The following is a 24,373-nucleotide window of genomic DNA, read 5'->3' as shown; positions in this document are numbered from 1 at the left end:
CCTGCATTGTGAGGGAGCGTTAGGTATGGCACTACGGCCATGTGGCGCGTTTCACTAACGGTGATTTGGCTCGCAGGATCCTCATTGCCGAAGACCCGATCGGCTAGGTCATGCCGAAGGGACACCCAAGTAACACTTTGCTGTGGTAGACGGTCATTTCTGGAGGGCGGGACTAGACTACGTTTGCCTGGGATGTCCAACCAGGATCCCAAGGTGTTTATTGTTGTGACAATGCACTGCATTAGTGCATGCTCCTCAACCTGACCTGAGATCCTTAGTTAAACTGACTTACTTTTAGTTACTCCTTAGTTAAACTGACGCTTTTGTCCAAAGCGACCTACATGCGAGGCAAATAGCACATTACAAACACACGGCTGTCAAGGAGTCGACTAAGCATAGGTGCAGCTAGGCTGAGCTTCCAGTGAAAGTCCACATAAAAGTGTAAGCAGGACTGGAGCAAAAGCTACATGTCATCCAACAAAGCAAGAACCTAATGAGACTGTTCAGTGATCAAAAGTACCACATAAGAACATTCAGGGAAGGCAAAGAGGCATCAGGCTAGTAGAGGAATTGTAAGAGGAAGAGATGAGTTTCTTGATAATGGATGGAAAGTGAGTCTGATGACCAGATGTAGTTCAGCAACTCATGATTTCCAAACAGCATTGGTTTTCCCACCATTGATTTTCCAAAATATCAAGAGAGACATGTAAATATTTTGCATTGTCAAGTTTATTTTTAAATTCCCTACTCCCCCTATACAAGAAAAACAGACTTTTCACAAAGGCAGCAGTGAACGTTGAGTGAGATTAAGTATTTCTTTTTAGGTTGGGGAAAATTAAACCATAATCACAGTGAAATGTTATTTTAAAGATGTCTGCTGTCGTCTTTGGCTGGGGTTCATCCTATAGGGCAAAATGAAGGGGAAGAGTTTAAGCGGGCTGTGCTGTGGGCTTCAACTTTACACACTCAATGGAGGAATGTACATTTCTTCAGAAATAAAACAACGCAAAATAAGAGTTACCGCCAGGGATTGACGGCATTTCGAATATCATAAAATAGTATAGACAAATAAAAAATAATTCTACAAAAATGGAACTAGTAATATTACACAACCGTAGAGAAGGCGCTCGTTAACTTCTACACAAATCCGAAGTTCTTTGTCTTGATGGCCAGGAGCAGTTTCTGTTTGAGGATCTGTTTGGAAGAGTACAGCGGCACGTAGAGACGCGAGATGCACGTGTTGGCGGTGGGCAGGTGCTGGTCGTCAGGGGGTCGGATGGTTATGGAGGGCATCGGCTGAAAGCCTTCCTCGCTGGCCGGCAGGGACGGGCTGGAAGTCCAGAAGTACACCTAGAGGGTGATGAGGGAGATAATGACATACTGCCACCGGTCTACATAAAGTGTTTGGAGGGAATGGATTCCATGTGATGCTTTAAAACCCAGAAGGAACCCATACCAGGTCTTGTCTCTCCGTCATGCTCATTTTCTCCACAATGGACCAGAACCAACGTTTAAACTGCAGAAGCTTCTCTGCGTTTTCTCCTGCGGAGATGAAGAGGATGTCGGCGTGTTAACAGCGGTGCTTTGAGAGGTAAGCCCTAGGATCTCAGCCGGAAGCCGCACGAATGCTGCACCTGACTCGTCGTTAAAAGAAGTGAAGCTGATCAGCATCTGCACGTTGACTTCTCCACAGCCGTTCACGAGGAGCCTGAAGTCCTCTGCTGTCAGGTCCTCCAGGGCATTCTTGGGCAGCACGTCCAGCAGTCCCTTCCTCATCGCCTGTGAGCCAGAGCAGAGTAACAGTCCTTTAAGGAGCACTGCTTCCGAGATGAACCATAAGAGGACGCAGTGTAGGTGCCGAGCAAGTGACCCTCTAACCACACCCACAGAACTAAAACCTGGAAGCGCCGGTCTGACCCGGAGGCCCATACTCACATGCAGCGGCTGCTCAGCCACCACCAGCATTCGGTGTTCTGCATATTTCCTCACATATTCGTACACATTCTGCGGAGTCACCGGCACGTTTACGCCACCAGATAGGAGCTCCACCTGAAACAAAGCATCAGTCAATCAGGCTTGCTTCAGAACCCTCTTGTCTTCACCCACTGTCCACGGAAGGCCTGCAGGCCCCAGGCACTCTCACACAAGCACGCCGTGTACCTGGCCAGACCCCTCCTCCTTGCAGAGATCGATGGCGAAGGCCAGGTCCATGGCAGCGAACACTGCCTGCGCCTCTCCCGTCTGAGAGTGCAGAATGAGCTGCCGTAAGCTCTCGTACATCACCGGGTCAAAGAAGGCGAAGTCGTGCCAGTTCACCTGTTCAGAGAGCCAATGTCAGGGATGCCGTCGTGCCGACCTTTTTCCTGAGCAGCTCCCACCCACCCCATGCTCCATTCACTCCAAACCCCAGCAGCTGCCACTCTCCTGCCCCGCTTACCTTTCTCCCCAGCAGCACTTTGATGACATGTCTGTTCAGGGTTATCGGACACAGCTCATTCTGCAGGAGGCACAGGCCAAGTATTCTGGGGAAAGAAGAACAGTCACCTTACCGCAGTCATACAAAGACACACTTCCACCGGCACCAGTGAACCCTGGAGCAGCCGTACCTTCCGATGTTGCGGAAGCAGTTGAGCCGGGCCTCCGTGTTCTTGCCAGGTCTGGGGGAGTAGAACCCCCTCTTGCCGGGCTGGTAGAAGAGCGGAGTGTTGTCATCGCTGTCATCTGTGTCATCCAACTCCATGTCCACCACACTGCGGCTGGATCCATGCAGTTTGCGGTTGTCCTGTGGCTGAGAGCCGACCAGAGAGTGAGCACAGACGGGCAGACAGGAGGATGTCCCACCTGGTGAATCACGGAGTGACTCCTACCTGAGCCTTGTCTGACGTGTCCAGCAGGCCGAGGTCCAGAATGCTGTCTGCCCCATTTTCCCTGAAGAGGAGGAGGAGACCGTGAGTGAGGGTGGGGGCACTATAGTAAGAGGGCCAGGCGAGGAGAAGACAGGGCTGCAGGCCGTACCGTCCGTGTGCAATGATGAGCTCCATGGCTTCCTCCACCCGTGCCCTCAGCGAGTCCTCACTGGCCAGGAGCAGCAGCAGCTGGGCTGGAGAAAGTTCAAGCAGCATTCCCGTGATCTTACTGGCGAAAGCCTGCAGGACAGGAGCAGAGGTCAGCGTGTGAAAATGGCCAGGCTCGACAGAGACTCGAACGGGCAGGAGAACCCAGATTGTCTCAGGCCATAAGTACCGGCTGCATGGCGTGGACCCGGGGGTACAGCCTCTCCCCCAGAGCCTGCCTGTGGGCCGGTAGCGGGTCGGGCTCATCGCTGGGATTCCCCTCCGATGCCGGTCTGAAGGGCCTCGTATCGACAGACAGCTGCCTCCTCGAGTCCCTGAAGGAGACGTAGTCACGTTGGAGCGTCTTCACGAAACGGAAGAGAGGCAAGTGCGACAGGCCAGTGGGCAGCACCCTCACCTGTCCCGGTCTCGGCGGGAACCAGCCCTCAGTCCACCGCTGCGGCGCTCTCTCTCCCGGTCCCGGTTCCGAAGCCTCTGCATCAGATCTGAGGCAATAAAAACGGTTTCAGATGCGGCTCGGCTGCACAAACGCACCCCCCCCCTATGCAGATGAGTGACGGAGCTTGACGCACTGCTGGCCTGCATGCCCTTGCTGACACTTTGCACACAGTCCAGGCTGGGCAGCTTCTCGCTGGACAGGACAGCCTGGGCCACGGCCGTGTAGAAGCTCCTGGCCACGCCGCTACCCTCGCCGGGCTCGTCCTTGAAGGTGACCTTGACGCGGTGTACAGCCATAGGTGTGGCGGCGCAGCGTCGGCCGAAGTGGGCGTTCAGCTGCCGCATGGTCTGCTGGATGAGCTGCTCACGGTCACGGTCCACCTCCAGTGCAAGGTCACGGGACTGCTGGTTGCGCAGTTTCTCCATCTCCCGGCGGAACTTGGACTCCTTGACCTCGAAGCCCCCCAGCTCCGTGAGGATCTGCAGGGAAACGTGCTTTCACAGGGCGTCCGAAGCAGACAGAAGGCTCTCTGCTGACCGCCTTGGCAGTGGACTGCGACTCACCGATCCGGGCTCTGCGCCCACGTCCTCCATGAAGACGCGTCCAAAGAGCTCAAGAGACAGACGCCAGCGGCCTAGTAGCATGTCGTGGGAGATGACCATGCCCATGAAGCTGCAGCGTGGCCTGTAACGGGGGGGATGGCTGTTACAGTGACACGATCAAACTGGAAGGACCAGCTTTCTCTGCAAAGATAAAGGACCAACGTACCTGAAAGAGGTGAGAGGTGGGCCCTCGCTCTCCGTCAGGCCGATTTCCGCTAGCAGGCTGCTCTTCAGCTGGGCTGCCAGGTCGTGGGCGGATGGCCCGGGCTTGGGGGGTGCCAGGTGGTCCTCGGGAGGGGCTTGCTGCTCGCCAGCTTTCTGCCGAGCCTGCATGTTCATCACGTTCTTCATGTTGGCCGAGTACGACATCTTCGTGGGCAGAACCTGCAGAAGAGCCATGGGGAGTGCCGGTACGCTGTCAAGACACCTGTACGCTAACAAACATTCAGCCTCACAACTACAGTGACTGCACTGGGAGTCTGAGCATAGCAAACACGCAAGCTAACAGTGGCACTGTGTGAAGCCGACTTGGTGCCTCAGTATTCAGCTCTTACCTCCAAGCAGCTGCGGTCTAGGTTGATGTCCATCAGGCCTTTGCTTGTGCTGTATGTGGATGAGTAGAGGCCCTGGCTTGGCCTCCCAAACAGATCCTCCTTCCTGGCATTTGGCTGCATGAACATCGGACCTGACAGCTCAGTGCACTATTTCACTTAATGTACCATGATGTGTATGGCCTGCTGGACACGTCAGACAAAGTTCAGAAGGCAGGATCCTCACCTGCAATAGGTGGGGCTGGTCCGCCAGTGGGATGGCCTCAGCCAGTGGCACCTCAAATGGATTTGGAGGAATGCAGCCCAGGAAGGTCATAGAGTCAGAGCGGCGGAAGAAGGGATGGTTCTGACCCGTTTCTGCAGACAGGGGGTCGTCATCCTTCTCATGGATGGTGGAACCTGTGAAGATGGAGAGTGAGCCAGAACTGTGGGCACAGGGTTTATGGATGGATGATGGGTGGATGATGACCGCGGTGGCAGCTCACTCTGATTAGTGTCCTCATCGTTCTCATGCTCAGAGTCCTCATTGTCCAGGCCCAGCTCCAGAATCTCACGGGTCCTGAGACAAAGGGTGATTTGTGGAGAACACAAAGATTAGCACACTGGAAGGTGTGGCTCGTGTGGGAAAAAAATGCTTGCTGGGGTCTCACCTCTTCCTGTCCAGCTGCGTGGTGTCCAGGGTGGTCTGCTGGTTCATGGCCTTGATCCAGTAAATGAGGGCCTGGAAGACGTACGCGACGTGCTTGAGTGAGCACACGTCCAGGACGGGCAGCACGTCCGAGTGCTCGTCGTTGTGTGAGCGCATCAGAGAGAGGGCGTAGTTCAGGAAGTCACCCCTCGCCGACATCATGCCCTGGCGTGCGCTCAGCAGAGAGGCAGTGCGTCTGCAACAGACACACATGTAATCTATATAAAAGATGCTCCTGTACAAAGCGACATGCCAGTGAGGAAAGTGCAGGGTCAACTGGAGCAGCTGGGGTTACGGGTGAAATGATTACTCCGCTAACCATGGGACTTGAACCCATGACCGCACCACTTATATTTGTAGCAAACAGGCCTGTAAAGACCCCCCAAGGCCCTACAGTCTGCCTGACTTCCGGCCTGTCTCACCTGCGGCCCTCCAGCGCCCGAATGCTGGCCTCCTCACGAGCCGTGACGCGCTCCCGACGACCGGCGTGCTGCGAGGCGTGCAGCGGGTGGCTGGGGTGGCCCGGGTCCCCGGCGGAGGCCAGCGCCGAACCGTAACGCAGCTGTGCCTCCGTGGAATCCATTATGGACACCATCCAGTTCCAGGTGGGAATCAGTTTTTCCTCCACATAGCTCTGCAAGGTGACAGGCACGGGTGATGGAGTGGAGTGGGGCACCACACAGCCTGGCAGAATAGACGGACCAGGGACAGAGCCGGACGCACCTGCAGATGGACGGCGTCCTGGAAGGTGAGCTTGACTGCAGCAGGGTACTGGGAATAAACCAGCTGGTTGTACTTTGGGACGAGGCCCATGAGGTCAGAGATCTGCCGGATCACGATGCTGTAGGCCCTGGCCAGGCTGCTGGCTGACGTCAGGTAGCTACTGGAGCTGCCAGCCTCCAAGGCAGCGGCGGCTGCTGCACTGGTGCTGATGGCCCCACTGCGGCGCAGGTTCGATGGGTCGATGTAGATAAGGCCAGTGGAGCTTGCTGTGGGAACAGCATCAGCCCATTAGTGACACCAAGGAGAACCAGCCAAGCTGGGACGTGGGGACGGAGGAGGTCTCACCTGCGGGAGTGGAGGAGCCGGAGGGGGCGCTGGTGGTAGCACGTTGGCTGGGCGCGTTACGCACGGCCCACTGCATGGAGCGCGGGGCCTGGGCAGCGCCGTTGGCGTGGGCGGCGCCCGTGGTACGTTCCAGCGGCTCATCCACCAGGTACGTCTCCTGGTCCACGTCGTCGCTCTGGCTGCTGCTGCTGTCGGAGTCGCTGGAGTCATTGGACTGCGAGTCGTCCTCTGAAAAGAAGGCAGGAACACTGCTGGCACCTTCGGGAGGGAGGGAGGAGGGGTTCAGAACAGACAGCGTTCAGTGTGGGAGGCAGGGGGGAGGGGGGCCGGGCCTGGGGGTCCCGCGCCTCGCTCCTCCCGTGGCCGTGCAGCCGGATCGCAGAAACGCAGCTTTCACACACATGTACGCCAGGATGACAGGCAGCCGAGAATCCTCCAGCATACACGAGTCGACACGCTAAGAACATGCTATATTCTTCAGTTTTGGGGTGAACTGCCCCTATACTCAGCACTGAGGTTCAGGAAAGGCGTGATCAGTTGCGTGCACTGAAAGAGTCCCTTCCCACAGATGTGCTGCATTTCACCGGGACGCCAAGCGGGTACCTGCTTCCGAGCCAGCAGTGGCTGCTGTGACGACACTTCGACGCCCGCTGGCGTTGTCCTGGTTGCTGTGGTTGCTCTCGCTGTCGCTCTCCGTCTCCGCGGCTGCCAGCAGGTCCAGCTCCATGTCACTGCCTGCGGGGGGGGGGGGAGCAGGAGGCCATCAGCATGCGACAGCGGCAAGCCACCGGCGCCCGAATGGTGTCGTCAGGTGGCTGCCCTCACCATCCTCGTCGTGCTCGTCCTGCTGCCCCTCCACCTCCGCGTTCTCGTCGGCTTGCTCCTCCTGCTCATCGTGCTGATCCTCCTCCCCAGCCACACCCTCCACCACTTCCACCTGGCACAGGAACACAGCACAGCATGACGGCATCCATCCACACCGCAGGCCGGGGCGGGCTGTAAGCGAAGGGGTCTCAACCCACCTCCTCCACGTCCGCAGAGACCATGTCGTCGTGCTCCTCCTCGCGGCCCCTCGCCGGCTGGGACTGACTGCTACGGCGGGGCTGCGGGTTGCGGATCATGTAGGAGGACGCCGGCTGACCGGAGCTGCGGCACAGACGGGCGTGAGCCGGCGGCGCCCCCCGGATCGCGGCCCGCCGCGTGCCCCGGGCCGCCCCGTACCTGCTGGGCTGGTCCGGTGAGGGCCGAGGTGGCAGCGGCTCCACCGAGAAGAGTTCTTCGCTGCCCTGCACGGCGTCAATGCTGGTGCTGGCCAGGGTGAAGGGCGCGGTGGGCCGGGCCACGCCCATGCGCACTGGCACGATGAGCGACTCGGCAACGTTGCACAGCTCCTCCACGGCGTAGGGCAGCAGGGCCTGGAAGACGCGCCGGCACTTTCCAATCGGCTGGGGGATGAAATTGCTGATGGGGTGAGAGAGAGGGAGGAAGACTGTGTCAGGGAATGTCAAGCTCCAACACGTGGGACCCCCCAGCCGGGAGACTGGGTCGTCTGGGGGGGGGTCATAGGACTGCAGCACCTACTTTTTTTTCTTGGATGAGGCCATTTCGACGCTGAGGATGACGAAGACCCGAGCCACCGAGCGCAGGAACCGCATGGTGACATCGATGGCCTCCTCCCTCCGGCCCGGGGTGTATTTATTCTGCAGTTCTTTCACCAGAGTCCCCAGCAGAGTGTCGATGAACTGCGGGAGGGGAGAGAGAGGGGTTAGCGGAAGGAGGAGTCTGGGTGAGGGACGAGAGCTCTGGGAGAAGGACGGTACCCGGCTGAGCGTGATGTCCGGGGCGCACTTCACGATGAGGCAGTGCGTGAAGCAGTCGAGCCGGATGGTGCCGCTCTGCTGGTTGAGGTAGACCTGCTCCTCGGGCAGGAGGTGGCCCACTCTGCTGCTGGCACTCAGCCTGGAGGGACAGGAGGGCAGGGGCTCAGCGCCTGGAAATGCCAACCAGGCTGGGCCGAACCAGCGCTGCGGTACTCACGGGTCTTTGCTGTCCTGGGAGCCGAAGAGCACCATGGAGCGCAGGGCGTTCCAGTCCTGCAGGACGCGCTCCAGGGCCAGCTGGGAGAAGCGCGGGGGCTCAAGGTCGTGGTCCGGCATGTCCGAGTCTGAATGGCACAGGGCCCGTGGGTCAGCGTCCCTCTCTGCTTTAAAATCGCAGCCTTGCACCCTGCCCGCCATTCTCCAACTAACCCCCACACACACACACACACACACACACACACACACACACACACACACACACACACACACACACACACACACACACACACACACACACACACACCTTCAGCGCTTGCTGCTTTGCGGTTCCTGTCCTCCCTGATGCGCGGGGGACGGTACTGACAGTGTTCCACGCTCTGCCTGGCGACGGTCTGGACCAGGAACAGCAGGATGTGCTCCCCCCTGTGGAACGAACCGGCACAGAATGAGCCCCACTCCAGGCTGACATAACATGACATCTGACATAAATATCATGCATCATCCTCAATGTGGACGCAGCCCTGCACTCGCCTGCTGTTGGGCATGGTGACCAGGTTGGTGGTGGTGAGCAGCCGGTAGAGTAGGTCCAACCGGGCCGACTTCTGGCCCGCGATCAGGGTCTTACACTTGCACTTCTCCCAGCAGTCACAGTAGGCAGTGGGGGAGGTCCTCTTGAGCCTGGAAGGAAATGGGCCACTTTACAGACACCCTAACCCTCATGACCCTGATCCGTTATGTCACCCGGTGTTGGTGAGCTAAACTGACTTGCAGTCGTGTCCCTTGTGGCAAACCCTGGCGCATTCGGTGCAGCAACAGAGACTCTCCAGCAAGCCACACGTCCGGCACTCAAAAATATCCTGAGAGAGAGAGAGATCAGCCACTGGACATAAGAGTCACAAGGGCCATTGGGGGTGGGGGGGTGGGGAGAGAACTCACATACCTGGTTGATATGCTCCGCCCCTGTCCAGGTGAAGCTGCATGTGTCATTGCAGCAGAGCACATAGAGCGGGGAGTCGTCCGGGTTGGTGCCGGGTGGGCAGATCATTTCCATGAACATGGAGTCCGCGTCCTCCTTGTCACCAGGGCCTGGGTCACCTGTGGCACACAGAGAGCTGTGCGGTCAGAGCGTACCAAAGGGGCGCAAGGTCCCCTTGTGGACACTGCAGGGAACCGGCCCTCTCACCTTTGGCTATCTTCTGTGCCGCTTCCAGGACGGTGATGGCAGCCGGATAAGCCCTCCCACTGACAGCCAGCATGAAGGGGGTCATCCCCCGGGCATCCCTGTGAAGGCACCAGCGTGAGCATTGCACGGCAGATACGCGCAGCTACAAAGAGTCCCTTCCCACGGCCGCGGCCCCTACTTGGCTGACAGCAGCTCGCGGAGGTACGGATGCAGCACCACGCTGTTGCACATCAGCTTCAGGATCAAGTGAGCGTTGCTCTTCCGGTCCTTGGAGTCCACCATGGACGGCTCAGAGGAGGGTCCTGCAAACGGACAGTACATTCAATTCAATCCATTTCTGAGGCAGAAGATTTGCCCCAAGGCACTTGACAGGAGTGCGTGGAAATCGATTCATACATCATTTATATAAAATAGTGCATGAGACCGAGAAGAGGGAAAGGAAGAAAGGAAAATACCGGAAGACAGGACAGGAGAGGTATTGCTAACTCTGGGGTCCAAGGTCGACTGGCTACACACCTCACCAGCACTGCATGCCAACATGATCAAACAGGGTTAGGTAATCTTATCCGCAAAGGGCCGGTATGTATGCAGGTTTTTGGGGTAACCTTTAGGTCTGCTGTTCACACCCAGGTGTGAGGCCAATCAGTCTGCTAATCAGTAATTTAATTATGGAGTTGCAGTGAAAACCCGAATACAGAAAGACCCTTTCTAGATAAGATTGCCCACCCATTATACAATACAGAGAAAATGAGCTTGATTTAAAACAATCCAACCAGCAAAGTCAGAGCCCATCAGTGAGCCAGTAAAGAGGGCCTGCCCCCCAGAGCTCACCTGGTATGGTGGATGTGCTTGGCCCCTGACCGGTACTGGAAGCAGTGGTCGTGATCGACCCTACAGCCGGTGCCAAGATGAAATCAATATCCCCATCTATCATGGATGAGAACATGGCAGGTCAGTGCCCTGCAGAAAGGGCATGGGGGCAGGGCATCGAGGGATGGCAGCCACACCCACCTGGATCCATTGGAGGGGGGTCTGGTACCCAGCTGGGAGGGGCGATGGGCGGGGACACCGGGTCCTGGTGCTCACTGGAAGAGGGGCCCGACTCGTGGCGGCCCAGTCCAGCTGCTCGGAGGGAGCGGCGCATCATTTCACGCAGCCGCAGCCTGGGGGGAGGGCACACCTGGGTCACACACCAGCCCTGCCCATACGGGCCAGCAGCAAGCCTCTCATATGCCTCACGCCATGCTACAGTACCCCAGCTACGTCAGAGGCATTCTCAGAAAGTGCTGCTCACCCCCGGCTGCTGGACGAGCCCGTTCTGTTCCCGGAGCTGTTGCTGGACACCACCGAGATGGCGTTGGCTATGGCCTCCACCGCCGACAGCCTCTCGGCGAAGGTGTTTCTCTCGGAGCGCTCCGCTTCTGAAAGACAGGGGAGGCCAAGTCACAGGGAGACACGCAGCAGTGACGGACGGCCACGTCCATCTCACAGGGGACGTCACATCACACACGAATTAGAGCGCCCATTGCGGTTGGCCTAAAGCGAGAAACTCCACTCCCTCCGAGACCTTCAGATGTTCTCCTGAGCCTATACCTGTGACACTACTCACCCTCCTCCTCCTTGGTCTCCTTGTTGCTAACAGGGAAGCAGGCGGAGACGCAGGCATGCAGCACGTTGCGGTTGCCGTCACAGCGATGCTCCAGCACGGCGCCCAGGGCCGGGGGACCCTGTTCAAGCAACAGTGCCTGCTCCAGGCTGGCCAGGTATTGACGGCATGCTTCGTAGTCACAGCGGAGGACGTGCTGCATCAGAGCCTGCCTCTGTGTGGAAGGCTAGGATCAGTAAGGAATCACTATTGGGGAAAAAGAAGTCACAAACTTAAATTCCTCCAAGACTTACCTCTACCGCTAGGATAACAACAGCAGCCTTCTTCTTGATGGTGGAGTTTGTGGGAATGTTGGTGAGGGAGTGGACCCCCATGCCGAGGCTGGAGATGGGGGGCAGATCCAGCCAGTCTGGGTCCCGTATCCCCCCCATGCAGTCTTTGGCCAGGGGGTAAATTGTCCCATTGCCATCACGCAGGATGACAGGGGCCTCCTTGGGAACACGACATCACAGCATAAAGCGCCATGCGGACACTGTAGGGGCGGCCAGTAGATGGGAACAATGGGGCTCACCTGTCCCGCCGTGAAGATGGCCACATTGCGCTCGTTCTGCCCCAGAAAGGCCAGGCTGCTGGTGGGGAAGTTATTTTCCTGCTCTGCCTTGCCTGTGGCCAGGTCGAACACACAGTAGCGCACCCAGCTGCCTGTTTTGAGCACTGCATGGACTCCTGCAGGGGGGGTGCAAAAATGGCAGTCAGCACCGCTATCAAGATGCAACCCTCTCGGGAGGAAACGCATGCAGAAAAGTGAGCGTGGCACCTTTAGAGTCGACGTTGACCGCCAGGATTTCAGCTTTATCAGGTATACATAGTTTTTTAGGTGTGCGCTGAAAGCAATCAGGAACTTTTGGAGTTCCACCAGTTTTTACTACCTGCAGGGACAGGGAGCAGGATGTAAGTCGTCAGGACAAGGCTCCGGGGCAAAGATCCCTGGTGGGTGGGGCGCGTACCTGTAGCTCGTCTATTCGGAGCAGCCTACAGTCTTGCAGCAGTGAGGACGGGTCAGAGTCAGAGGGAGCTGCGCTCTGGCTGCCCACACTGCTCGACGTCCCTGGAAATTTCACAGCAACATACGCACCATCGACTTTTAGCACCTTGAGTTCAAAAGAGGAGAGCTGGTGCAAATGTTGGGTCATCGAAACAGCACGTCACACAGTGACGACAGCACAGAGAGAAGAGCAGACAGCAGAAAGCATGGCACGCACACCTTTATAATCTCAGAGACGAAGCTCTTTACCAACACTTGACTGAAAAAATCAACCGGTCATTTCACGACGTGCCGCGAGTCTAATCCATCTCAATTTGTAACAGTAGTATAAACACGACTGAAGTACACTTTAAATATTTCGGCTATCCGCATACGTCGTACTCTGCTAGCCCTCCCAATCGGGGATGAAGTCTTAACAAAAAATAAAAGAAAATGAGTGGATAGCGATCGATGCCACCGCCTTCCGCCCGGCAGCGAGCCACAGAGCGTCTCACACACCTTTCCAACAGGGACGTTTTTAACATCCTCTACAAAAACCACTTCTCTAAGAGGCCAAGGCTCCTCGTTGACTTTCTCCTCCTCTTTGGGGGCGGGGGTGGAGCGCCGTCGCTCTGTGACACATGGCACATGGTTAGTGAACACACAGGTAACACACAGCTTGGGAGAGAGAGATACTGAGATTAAGGGACTGGTCATGTTTACACGTTTACAAGCTGCCCACGCCCCCGGTACCCGCAAGCCTGCTGGCAAAGCAGGGACACGGGAGGGAGCTGCCGCCACTCGTGTGAGGGCGGTGGGACGGGACGGGCGTCCCTGCCCAGCCCACTGAGGACATACTGTAAGGGAGCGAGGCGCTGCTGGCGATGGAGGACGCATCGCTGCAGGTAGAGGCTGGGGAAGGCGGGGGGCCCATCTCGGTCTTCACACACTCCTGCTTGCTCTCTGTCCTATGAGCGAAGATAGAGATCAGTGCCCATCCACGGTCAGCCGCTATAATGGTGGACGGATGGACCGCTGGCTGCCTTCTTACTTAGTTTCCTGGCTCTTGCTGGTCTTTTCCAAGTTCTTGAGGCTCTCCGGAGAACGCAGCTGGAACCTGCAGCTGTCGTTCATGTTCCACACAGACTCCATGAGGACGCCCACCTTGGGGACCCCCGTGCTGACGGAGAAGGCCACGGCGCCCGCGTGGTACAGGGGGTTGTTCCTCAGGCACACCTGGAGAGCAGGAGGTCCAGCCAATCAGTAATCAGACATCAGGCTGAGCATGCTGTACCTGCCCTTGGACTGAAAAGTTCCCCCCAGTCACCTCACCTGAGTTCCCACCGTGATGTTGGGGATGGAGGAGATGCCAGTGCTGGACTTTGGCTTCTTATTCTTGGCTCTGGCCTTTTCAAGCATTTTCTTCCTCTGATTAAAAGGCACGACCCCCCTGAGGATACAAAAGCGTAGCATTTAGCCGTTAGTGTCGGGAGTGCCACAAGGCCCAGTCCCGAGACCCATGGCCTGGAGCCAGAGAGGAGCACTCACCACCAGTAGAGGCAGCTCTCAAGCTGGGCGCAGGTGTAGAGGGCGCAGCAGTGCAGGGAGATGACGCGCTCCCCCAGCAGCTCGGGGAAGGCCTGTGCGCTGTGCTCCAGCTTTGACGCCACTGTGCTCAGTGTCTCGTCCACCCAGGTGGCCACCTAAACATGCAGCAAAAACAGCAGTAACATCTCATTCAGGTGGAATGGGCCGACAAGCAGGCTGACACTCTGCGGGGGGGTGGGGGATACAGACCTTATTGCTTTCCGTCGCCACAGTGGCCCTGATGCTGTTAGCCGACAAGAGAGTGATCTTCTCGTTGGCTAGGCCCAAGGAGGTGGAGCGCGGATGGTGAATTGCTGGGTTCTGCAGGTCAGAGAAGGTCAGATGCCATGTTTATACAAGGTCTCCAACCGACACGGCAGCTGCACCCTCTGGATCTGTTGCAGATCCACTAAAGCCTCTGATACATCAAGTCAATGAACCAGGTTCCTCAATGGCTCAGCACTTACGACCAAAGTACCTGTGGATTGCGGTAGGGCTCAGGTTCACTCCATCGCCACTGGTAGAGCTCTCCTTTAGAGCTGAGCGCTATGAGCTCAGAGTAAAGAGCGCCGATGCTGATGAACCGGGTGCCGTCCTGCAAGTGAGAGAAGACAGGAAGGATAAACACAATGTGACTATCCACTGCAGTAAACTCAGAGCAGGGATAACCTGCTTAAGACTGATACACAATACATCCACTTCAGGGAGGTGTAGAAATATTACAAAAACACAAAACACATGACAAGATTGAAAACGGACATTACCAGCAAAGGAGACATGGAATACAATGCATATAACTGACAAGACAGACGTGCAAACAGCTGACCTTGTCAGGCCACCACTGGAGGTCTTCCCCCAGGGAGACGGGGCTCTGCAAGGGGATGCTCTTCTTGTCCAGGCCGGGCTCGCCCTCCCTGCTGGTGGAGCCTCGCTCCGTATCAAAAGAGGCGCCATCGAGCCACCTCCGCTCACGCAACCTCAACACAGACTCACGCTCACGCAACAGCTCCGAGTCTCGCTCTAAGGGAAGAAGGAGAACTGGTATGCAATGGGGTCACACCAGTGGGATAAAAATAAGCCACTCTCTGGGAAAGACCCTTCAGAATAATGAAAGACTGCAGCAGATAAAGATGTGAAAAGTAACGGTGAATTGCGGCATTACGGGGTACTGCGAGGTTCAGGCATGCAGAGACCAATTTGGGGCATCAGAAGACAGCAAAAAAAAATAAATAAATCTGTCCCAGTCTCAGAAATGCGGGAGGGGGTCTGTGATGCCTGGCGGGCCTTTCTCAGAGGGCTCACTGCAGGTTGGGACCCTGCCCATGCATGGTACTTCACCTCAGCCAATCATCCAGCACACCGAAGGCAGCTTGTACCTACCGTGTGGCCGCACTCATCTTTATGGAGGTCACGGCAGCCAGCAGCGTGGCTTAAGGTATGCCTCCCGAGGGCAAGCATTTTACAAACAGGCTAATGTATAGTCACCCAAAAAAAAAACGGGTCTATGTAACTACCACGAGCACAGCGGTAAAATGACAGTTATGACTTAAAGTGAGCTGTAAGCTCTCTGGTTTGCTTCAGTGTAAGGAAGTAGAAGCTCAATCCATGCACAGAGGCCCCGGAGCACGACGTACCTCGCGAGGAGCCCAGCCGGGACAGCGAGGAGCGCCGGAAGGAGGGGTATCCGAAGTAGCTGATGTCCTCAGAGAACATGGCGTCGGCATCGATGATGACGCTGGGGTGGGCTGAGTGGATGTCTGCATCCAGCAGGGACATCAGGTCTTCTGGGACCATCACACAGGAAAACATTTTACACAAGCGTCTGGGAAGCGGCGCACATTGTCAAGCGGCAGAACGACACGCTGCTCTGACTACCCGAGAATACGTCCTAAAGGAGCTGCAGCGAAGAGCAGGACATGATAAAACAGGAAGACCACGGTGACGTAAACCCAAGGGGCCGGCTGCTCCACCCAGCTGTTCACACACCTCCTGGCAAGTAGGATTCGCTGGCAGTGTCATCGCCATCGTCGCCATCTTCGTCGTCTCTGCTCAGCAAGTTGTTGACAGCCAGGTTCACGTCTAGGTTCGTACGCTGGAGCTCCCGGATGATGACGCTTCTGGACTTCCCCTGGAGAACTACCTGGGCCTAGAAGAAGTAGAAGGTAAAAGCAAAAACTCTCATCGGGTTCTGGCAAGAGGGGAGGAAAGCCCAGGGATGCTGGGGAGCGCTCAAGGACGCTGGGGGTTGACCTGGGTGATGAGCTCATCGGGGATGACGGAGGCTGGAATGACAGGCTGCGGCTGGCTGCCCAGGAGTCCGGAGCCTCGCTCCCTTCCCGTGCGGATCACCCTGGTCTGCCTGCGGGAATCCCGCGCCGCCGCCGATGACCGGCCAGAGCTGCTGCCCCCTCCTCCTCCTCCACCTCCGGTGCCACCACTGCTGCCACCCCCGGCCCCTCCTCCGCTTGCTGTGGCCGCACCGTTCACCCCAGAACTCCAGCGGCTCCTGTCACGACGAAGCCCAGAGGTGAGACACAGGTCGAGAGGTTGGAACAGATGTGCCTGGCCCCTCGGACCACAGAGGACCGTCCTTTGCATTCAAACGGCGTCAAGACTGTCCAGCACCGACACCACTGACCCCCAGAACCTGAATGTGCCTGCTGTCAGCTCAGGCTGTTAGCCACGGCCCTGCCAAAACTTACCCAAGGGTGTTGCCTGCCAGTCTGCCCAGTGTGTCAGAGCCAGAGAGGAACCAGGGCGGATCACTAGTCCTGCCAGGCCTGGGGCTCCTTCCTGTCCCTGAACCACTGCTCAGCTTTGAACTGAAAATAAAAGATGGGAAATGAGTTACAAGCCTATAATCCCCCCAAAATGTCACTGAGCAGCTTGGCATGAATTGGGGGGGCATGGAGACTCGCTCAGGCAACACCCTCAGGACTGCAGAGAGACATTGAGGCCTCAGTAGCTACGGCGTTCGGGGAGGTAGACCTCCCTACTTTTGCGTAACAGTCCATGCTGCCAGGAAAGCGTGCCGACGCTTCTCTAACCATCCCAAAACAATCAAGTAAAAATAATTACATAAGCCAGGCGAGTGAGTGTGTGAGTGAGCTGCACCCAAAACTTCGCGAGACTGATCTGCAGGTGCGGGCCACATGTCAGGCCTCTTATCGGAGCAGGATGTGTCAGACTGACACCAGCAGGGCCCCCCTGGGCTTTAAAGCCGAAACACATTAACACATTATTGCCGTACAAACAGGGGAGTTCAGCTTCTGACTGTACAGACTTGTATCATTACTTGTTGCACCTGTTGCATTCTGCTCTTTAATTTCTGCTCCTGATCGGTCCTATCAGAACTTAAGACTGCCCATAAAGGGAAGCTCATAGGCAGGAGACCTAGAGGCTCGCCCACGATTATGCCGATAGGTCAGGAATCCCACACTCAAATGTCACATTACATCCTCCATAAGGGGACATCACCGGACTGAGTGACAGAACACAGTCTGTCGCACACCATGACCCTCTAAAAAAGGGATAATGAGTCAGACGCCAGGCAACTGTCACCGACCACAGAGTGCTGGCACACTAGAACTAACGATATTTAGTTGGATGGGGGGGGGGGGGGGGGGCGCGCACACACGAACCTCATAAATTGACATATCTGGAGCTTATTAGAATACACAGAAGAATGTGCATGATTTCTCTTTGTGTACATGCAAGGCAGGCGTCCATGTCCTCACCCATCACTGGTGTCCGGTTTCCCCAGCTCCAGGCGATCTGGCTGCACTGCAAATCCAATCCTACAAGCTCGGCCATCCTACAAAAAGTACATTCATTAACACCTTCCCCCCCCACAGACCCTGTGAAGCCACTAGAAAACCACCCAGAGATTCCATGGAAATATCACTGCCGTTACCAATAAGTCAGCAGTAACGAGCTGAAATGTGCATGACTTTGGGCGTCAGCGGAGCCCAGTTACCTCCAGGAGGAATGCTGCATGGCTCGGGCCCACCACGCACTGCTTGATGGTGGCCTGTTCCAGCACATTCAGTGGGGGATGACTGCGGGAGAAAGACACACGTTAGCATCTTCACCTGCGGGAGCCCTGGCCAGAACAGACCGGCTCGGCTCGGCTCACCTGCTGTAGTTGTACTTGTTGAGTTTCTCTGACACCTCCCGCAGTCTGTAAAAGACAAAAAAAAAATAGAAGCTGAGGAACTCAATTACTACACACGACGACACACAAGCCACACAGCGATGATGGGGAGGTAGTTGGCCCTGCATCACGGCAGAGTTTCACACCTTAAGCTATCAGCCACAAATGTATCATGTACAGTACATCAGTTAACCAAAGACACTAACCGTGTCACATGGTCAAACTAGAAGAACGGACAAGTAACTTCCTACTCAGCCTGAACCATCTATGTAAGAAATGGTGGCTTACTATTAATTCCCTATATAGGAAGCCTCATCTCCCTCCCATCCAACACTCTGTCAGTGAGGGCAAGCGAAAACAAAGCTGCTTTCCACCTCCGCTCCACTTGAATGCCAGTGCCTTGGCAGGAGCTCCAGCTGCGTAATTCATTTTTACAGGCCAGCAGTGGGTTTGCTCAGCAGTGGGAATTACGCCCATTCCTACAAAACGCCTCAAAGTCAAACTATCACAGCTGACACGTTCACTACTGACCAGGGGTGGACAACAACCCATAAGCCCTGCACAGATCTGGCCAGATTGAGGTTCTGACTCTGGCTGGGCCTCTAGAGCAGTGATTCCCAACCGGGGGTACGCGTACCCCTAGTGGTACGCGAGCACATTACAGGGGGTACGTGGAAAAAATTTTTATATTTAAATTTCCCTGATGATGGGTAAATATTATCAGCCATTCCATTAGCTGTGCCCTGGTATAGAAAGAAAATCTATCTGGGATGTGTTGCTTAATGAATTAAATGTTCAAGTTATGGAGATTTAATAAAATGTTTTAAATTTGATAATCAGTTGTACGTTCTACTTTTATTGAATCATCAACACATTTGACAAAGGGGGTACTTGTGGTATGAGAAAATCTCTCAGGGGGTACACAATTCAAAAAAGGTTGGGAAACACTGCTCTAGAGGACACCGACTTTCGCTGTGGAAGCACTTCAGCTATAAGTTTCAGGTCACTCTCCCACTGAAATGAGAATGTGACCCCGTTCCGGATTGCTTTAATCTGTTCCAATTACTGCTCAGTGCTGAGCTGCCTCCGGGCACCAGTCATGAGCACAGGTCGAGATGGGGAGGACTGGGGGGGATGTTCTGCCGGGCATGCACCACATGCTCTGGTCTTCCAGCCTTCTGTACTGAGAGTGAGTGAATGAAGGGATGTCAAAATACACCAGTCTCTGGTTGGATGATCCCTTTCCGCCTTGACTCTACACTTCATTAATACAATCCAGCATTGCAATTTATGGGCCACAGTTTGGCATGTACCACACTTGCCCACCTTAATGAATGTATCCAGCTATCTTATAACTGCTTATCCTGGTCAGGGTTACATGGTGGCCTGGAGGCTGTTACAGGCAGTACAGGGTACATCCTAGACGGGATGCCAGTCCATGACATTGCATGCACTCATACATAGAAGGAACCAAAGAACCCAGAAGAACATGAGGAACAGGCAAAAATCCATATACTGAACAGCAAGTTGTGATGAATTTACCCACCTACTTTTGTTATTAGCCAAATCTAACAGGCCACTTATCCAGTAAACACTTTTAAATAGCCTCAAGTTTGATACGCAACACTAAGAGGTTAACCACAGCTTGTTCCCTGAGAGGAAGTAACAAATCCATTTATAAATGCTTCATATAAAAGTACAGAGATTATGTGTTAAAGTCATAGGGGTTTCTGGGAATAGACCTACTGCTGAGCTCAAACCAAACCAGAAAGAAACCGAGAGGGTGTTTCAACAAAGTGTGTGTGTTAGTACCGTGACCACCATTGTGAATGCGATATAACCAACGTAAAGACTAATGCAGCTCTGAGCTCAGGAAAAACAGATTCATAAATGACATTTTGATCCCTATGGTTAAGATATAGGCTGACAATATTATTAATTTTATGTGTAATTACTGTACTTCCAACATTAAGACAACACACATGTACTCAGAGCTCACACGCACACACTGAACTTCAAAGTCGCAAGACAGTGGAAAGGCTTCTGCTCTGAATAGAGCAACATTATTCGAAAGGTCTGTGGTTCAGGGTTGGTCTCTCCGCTCCCTGTGTCGGTCTAGGCTTGTCCGCCATCTGGACAAAGAAGCTTACAAAGTTTGACAAGTGTTAAAGGAAATGGAATAGAAAGCATCTGAAACGTATGATCAGAAACACATCTACTGGCCAAAAGCAGTGGTCCTGGTCAAAAACTAATTGTTAACTTCATTTTAATGGCACATTAATGAAAACACAGCAGTAAGCAGATTAGCAATCACCTTGCTTGAGGGGGTTGCAGTTGTTAAGCAGGACAGGAGTGGCTGCTAGGCAACAGCACTGCTCACTGAACCTGGCTAGGTAATGTGGGCCACAGCTGCATCGGCTGCTTCTTATATGCTAAAGCCTAGCTCACAGTATTTTGTGGAGATTTCTATAAATTGTACAAGAACAGGCCGCCCCATTTCACCTTCTCAACACCCCTGTCTTATTTAGTGGTGATTTAGCAGTGATGCATTTGGGTTGCCAAGATCACTGCCATTCCAGTGTTCGCATTTATTCTCCAGCAACTCTGTGGTGAGCAATACAGCAACGCAGAGCCTGTGACTTTTGCACAAGGGAGTGTCTGCATCTTCACAAATCCACAGTGTGTGCGGCTGTTTCCAACAGACTAACTGGTGTTGAGGTCAACCTAAGGAATATTTTCTACACAAAGGGCAAGGAGCACCAAATATACCCACGGGTGAGGAAGATCAAAGTGATCCATTTCACACATTCAAAGAAAGAGAGGACCCTTACCCAGCGAATGGTATGGGCAGCATTACTACCCAAGATTAGAGACACCTTAAGAGTAGTGGTTGCGGAACTCAGAGTTAAAGTACCTTAACCAAGACAAGTTTTAAGCAATACAATGGATGAGAAAGACCTTTATGATTTTAATGTGGAATACCCAGAATACAAATCTGATGTCAAAGCACTGAGCAAGTATCCTAGTGCCTGCCAGTCATGTTAACACTACAGGTTGACCAATCGATCAACCAGAGAGAGAGAAAAAAAAGGCTTGATTTTTAAGCATTTTATTGTAGTCAGCATCTACCAATTAATCAGACTGCATTGCTGAGAGAGATGCCCGCACATGACTGGCAGAGCACTCACGTTGTCAGTGTTGTAGTGTGGTTTATCAGCACCTACAGTAGGGAGCCTATGTGACTAATTTATTCTTCTTAATTCTTCCCACTTCCATCAGTTTCACTTTATGATAAACACTGCCACACAGCCGAAACGATCTCAATCTGGAAACAATGTTTTGTTACTTTCGTCAGAAACTAAATAATGAAACGCCAAAGAGATGGCACCGAATGTGGTTAAATCATTGTTTTATTTTAATACTTGCCGCATGTCCTTGTTTACAGTGTGATTAACATTCAGAGTATTTCTGTGTCATTAATGTTAAGTCAATATTTAAAGTTAAGCAGATGTGTTATTTATTTGTTGTTTTTCTACTTAAAATAAAAATCAGCCTAATATTGGCCATCACCCCCCCCCCCCCACCAAATAAAGGCAGTGGCCATCGAACAACCCATATTAGTCAATCTCTAGTTAACAACCCCTGCTTAGGAGGTCGGGTCATTTTTAACCTTCACCTTTTCATCAAATTACCCATTGTCTTTAGGCATTCTTCTAAAGGTAATGTATTTATAAATAGTTTCAAAGTGACTGGAAATGGTGTGGAGAAACCTACATAGGTCATGCAAGAGGGAAAGATCAGCAGAATGCTCATACAGGTCACAGGAGATTTTGCAGCAGCGGTGTATGGCTTGATACTGCCTGCTTCAGCAATGATGCTGTCAACACCATCATGTGGCCACATAAGAGAAGTCACTTAAGAGGCCACCATAAGGTAGCAGCTGCCCAGTCTCCAAATCAAAAGGAAAAGAGATGAGCACTTACTCCAGTCCTCACACACACGATGACTCTGTTCAGAGCACAGGCAGCCCATAAGGAAAGGCACACAATCCAGGGGCACTGGGCCCGAGGAGATGGGTATAGAGATATATGGACTTTGGGTCAGTATTTCATGGTATATGTTGCTTTTCACTATCCTATTTAAACTGATGTAATCTGACAGCAACAAATAGAAGGAAGGAATAGGGTTAAGGACAAATATGACTAACATCTAAAAAAATCACGGCTGGAGATTGTCATCAGTACCCAGCTGTGCGTATGGAGCAAAATTAAAAATCAGAAGACACTCTGCTTTTAAAGAGAGTTAACTTTTAAAGCTAGATGGCAAAATTACAGGCCACGCATTTGAGTCGTGTTGGCTGAAGTTCAGATCAATTCTCCTGAACAACAGAAGAATCTACAGCTGTGGACAAATGACCGACTGCGGGTGTGTGGATGAAAGCACACTACTCAGCCCTGCAGGGATACTGCTCTGTGCGCAGTAGGAGATAAATTAGGTTTCGCTGACGCTAAGCGACCAGCGGCCTTACAGAAACACAGCGCCTGGTACCAGTGAGAAAGGGGGAACCCTTACAGTGCCAATTGAGAACACTGGACCTCTGGGGACAGAGCCACACCAAAGCACAACGCACTCTATAACCTACTGTCAAACAACTGAATTTCACTTCCTTACAGGCCAGTTGTCGCCTAACAAACAGCATGAATGACTTATCAAAGGTAAACAGACCATGAATAAAAATCATCCCTGCAGCAAAATCAGAGAATTTACTAAATAAGGCCAAACTCCATTCAGCAACATCACCTTAACAGCACCATTTAGCTCTTTGGGCTCATGTCTGCTTATTTTAGGACCGTTTCAATTGAAGCAGGCAGTGACAGGCTCGGCAGGGCCACTATGCAAAGCTGTTCCAGTTAAGAATCCCCTCGAAATGACAGGCAATATAAGAGAGAACCACAAGTCATCCATTTACACACAAACCTACGAAACTATGCAGAACATAAATTATTTCATTTGGTGACAATCCAACCAAATGAAAAAGGCGGTTTATATTCACCTGCCACTCGTAGTCAAAACAACTGTTACCGGACATCCATCTCGTACTTTTGTGGCACTCTATTTTTCCAACTAGACACACAGGTAGGGATGCAGCTGACCCATCCCCACCCGCGCTGTTTCGCCTGAACTCAGCTTCGTGGCCACACTCTGGCGCTCGGGCTCAGCCCCAGTTTAAATCCCCGTCAATGGACCTCTGCTGTACCATCTCAAACCCGGAGCACGATCTACGTGAAGGCAACGAAGGCGACCGGATTAAAAGGTCCAGTTAGTCCTGACGTTTCACTTGTTAACCACACTCTTGAAACACCCTAAAGACAAAAAAACGCTGCGTAAACGAAGTAAAACGCCGTAAAATGCGTCAGTGTCAAGGGACTCGCGTATCATAAATCACTACCGACATGAACACCCCCAGCCGACGTCCATGCGCTAAATGGAGCTTTGAGAGGGGGGTTCACCATGGCGACGCGCCGAACAGCCCATCCAAAGACGGCTAGCCACCCAGCCAGTGTCAAACGCGAACAAAGCAGCACCGAAAGGTAGCTCGACCCGCCGGCAGAGCCCCTACATGTGTGACCTTGTTTACCGCATCTCTCGGAGCGAATTCGGCTTTTTCCGGTCCCCGAGCGCCACGGCTAAAGGCCTCTGCCGGCTAACGAATGCCTGGCCCATTTTCTTTCGACGGAAGCCCGGGCGGGCTGGACGTGCGACAGCAGCCGTATTTCGGCGGAATAGCCCTGACCAAGCGCAGGGAAGGCTGTCGGCATTCCGTCCGGGCCCGCGTCCTGGGCTGGCCCCGCGGTAGTTCCCTCGCTTTAGCTCCCCATCCCCCAAACCGCATTGTCCGCCTCGGCCGCTCTCTCTAACGGCTCTCTCCGCCCCCCCCACCACCACCACCACCACCACCCCACCGGGCCTCGGCGTCGCGCCCCGCCCGGGTCGGGTTGGTGTGAACATAGCCACCAGACCTAACAGAGGAACCGGCGCTGGAGTGGGTTACCACACCCCGCAGCACAGCGCCTCACGGCGCTTCCCCGCAACACATACCTGTCATTCAGCTGTTCCTCCGTCCCAGGCAACGGGTGAACCACGAAGTGGATAGACGTCATGACTTCTGTCCTAATCGAGTCAAATATGCTCCAACTACGACCTTTCGGTCGTTTTCACCCTCCGACAATGCGGCGCGGATCCGTATATTTCGACTAAAACGCGAAAAGCAGGGAATTAATGTGCTGCCCCCTCAGCCACACTCCGCCATCTTAGTGCTGCCGTTCACTCCGCTGAGTGCTCGTTCGTGCAGATAGAAG

The 24,373-nt window shown here is 54.0% G+C and overlaps 1 protein-coding gene across 7 annotated transcripts; it reads right to left on the bottom strand.

Annotated features, from left to right (window-relative positions):
- Window positions 1–711: 711 nt before the first annotated feature.
- Window positions 712–24,373, bottom strand: LOC125718837 (E3 ubiquitin-protein ligase UBR5). 7 transcript variants are annotated; one of them, XM_048992970.1, is made up of 59 exons: window positions 24,114–24,373; window positions 17,997–18,041; window positions 17,838–17,919; window positions 17,599–17,675; window positions 16,564–16,683; window positions 16,112–16,367; window positions 15,848–16,007; window positions 15,496–15,645; window positions 14,688–14,899; window positions 14,340–14,456; window positions 14,072–14,182; window positions 13,823–13,977; window positions 13,607–13,724; window positions 13,326–13,510; window positions 13,133–13,242; window positions 12,794–12,906; window positions 12,258–12,401; window positions 12,068–12,179; window positions 11,822–11,976; window positions 11,544–11,741; window positions 11,254–11,464; window positions 10,939–11,065; window positions 10,656–10,807; window positions 10,476–10,571; window positions 9,823–9,946; window positions 9,645–9,742; window positions 9,402–9,556; window positions 9,227–9,318; window positions 8,993–9,139; window positions 8,766–8,884; window positions 8,460–8,586; window positions 8,243–8,381; window positions 8,004–8,164; window positions 7,644–7,883; window positions 7,445–7,568; window positions 7,248–7,359; window positions 7,026–7,157; window positions 6,423–6,680; window positions 6,078–6,343; window positions 5,777–5,988; window positions 5,317–5,550; window positions 5,152–5,225; window positions 4,893–5,065; window positions 4,670–4,783; window positions 4,282–4,499; window positions 4,077–4,197; window positions 3,647–3,992; window positions 3,472–3,559; window positions 3,244–3,388; window positions 3,016–3,146; window positions 2,868–2,928; window positions 2,607–2,788; window positions 2,438–2,522; window positions 2,161–2,316; window positions 1,936–2,049; window positions 1,635–1,779; window positions 1,457–1,542; window positions 1,114–1,350; window positions 712–902 (listed from the first exon to the last, which is right to left on the bottom strand). In XM_048992970.1, the coding sequence occupies exons 1-58, from the start codon at window positions 24,173–24,175 to the stop codon at window positions 1,138–1,140; spliced, it is 8,460 nt and encodes a 2,819-aa protein (XP_048848927.1). In that variant the 5' UTR covers window positions 24,176–24,373; the 3' UTR covers window positions 712–902; window positions 1,114–1,137. The 7 variants fall into 7 exon arrangements, with proteins under 7 accessions (XP_048848927.1, XP_048848925.1, XP_048848931.1 ...); XM_048992968.1 differs by having other exon boundaries at window positions 712–1,350; XM_048992974.1 differs by having other exon boundaries at window positions 712–1,350; window positions 6,423–6,650.

The sequence above is a fragment of the Brienomyrus brachyistius genome, chromosome 23 (assembly GCF_023856365.1).
Source record: "Brienomyrus brachyistius isolate T26 chromosome 23, BBRACH_0.4, whole genome shotgun sequence".
NCBI lineage: Eukaryota > Metazoa > Chordata > Actinopteri > Osteoglossiformes > Mormyridae > Brienomyrus > Brienomyrus brachyistius.
The sequence above is the reverse complement of the archived record's forward strand: the minus strand, read 5'-3'. Positions and strand labels throughout refer to the sequence as shown.

Bases quoted from the DNA above. Each gene is read 5' to 3' on its own strand.
- LOC125718837 (XM_048992968.1), bottom strand. From the start codon at position 24,175: ATGACGTCTATCCACTTCGTGGTTCACCCGTTGCCTGGGACGGAGGAA. The intron at 16,684-17,598 runs GTGAGGACATGG...TTTTATTTTCAG, and splicing joins AAACCGGACACCAGTGATGG to TTCAAAGCTGAGCAGTGGTT. The intron at 11,742-11,821 runs GTGAGCCCCATT...CGTGTTCCCAAG, and splicing joins CCATCTTCACGGCGGGACAG to GAGGCCCCTGTCATCCTGCG.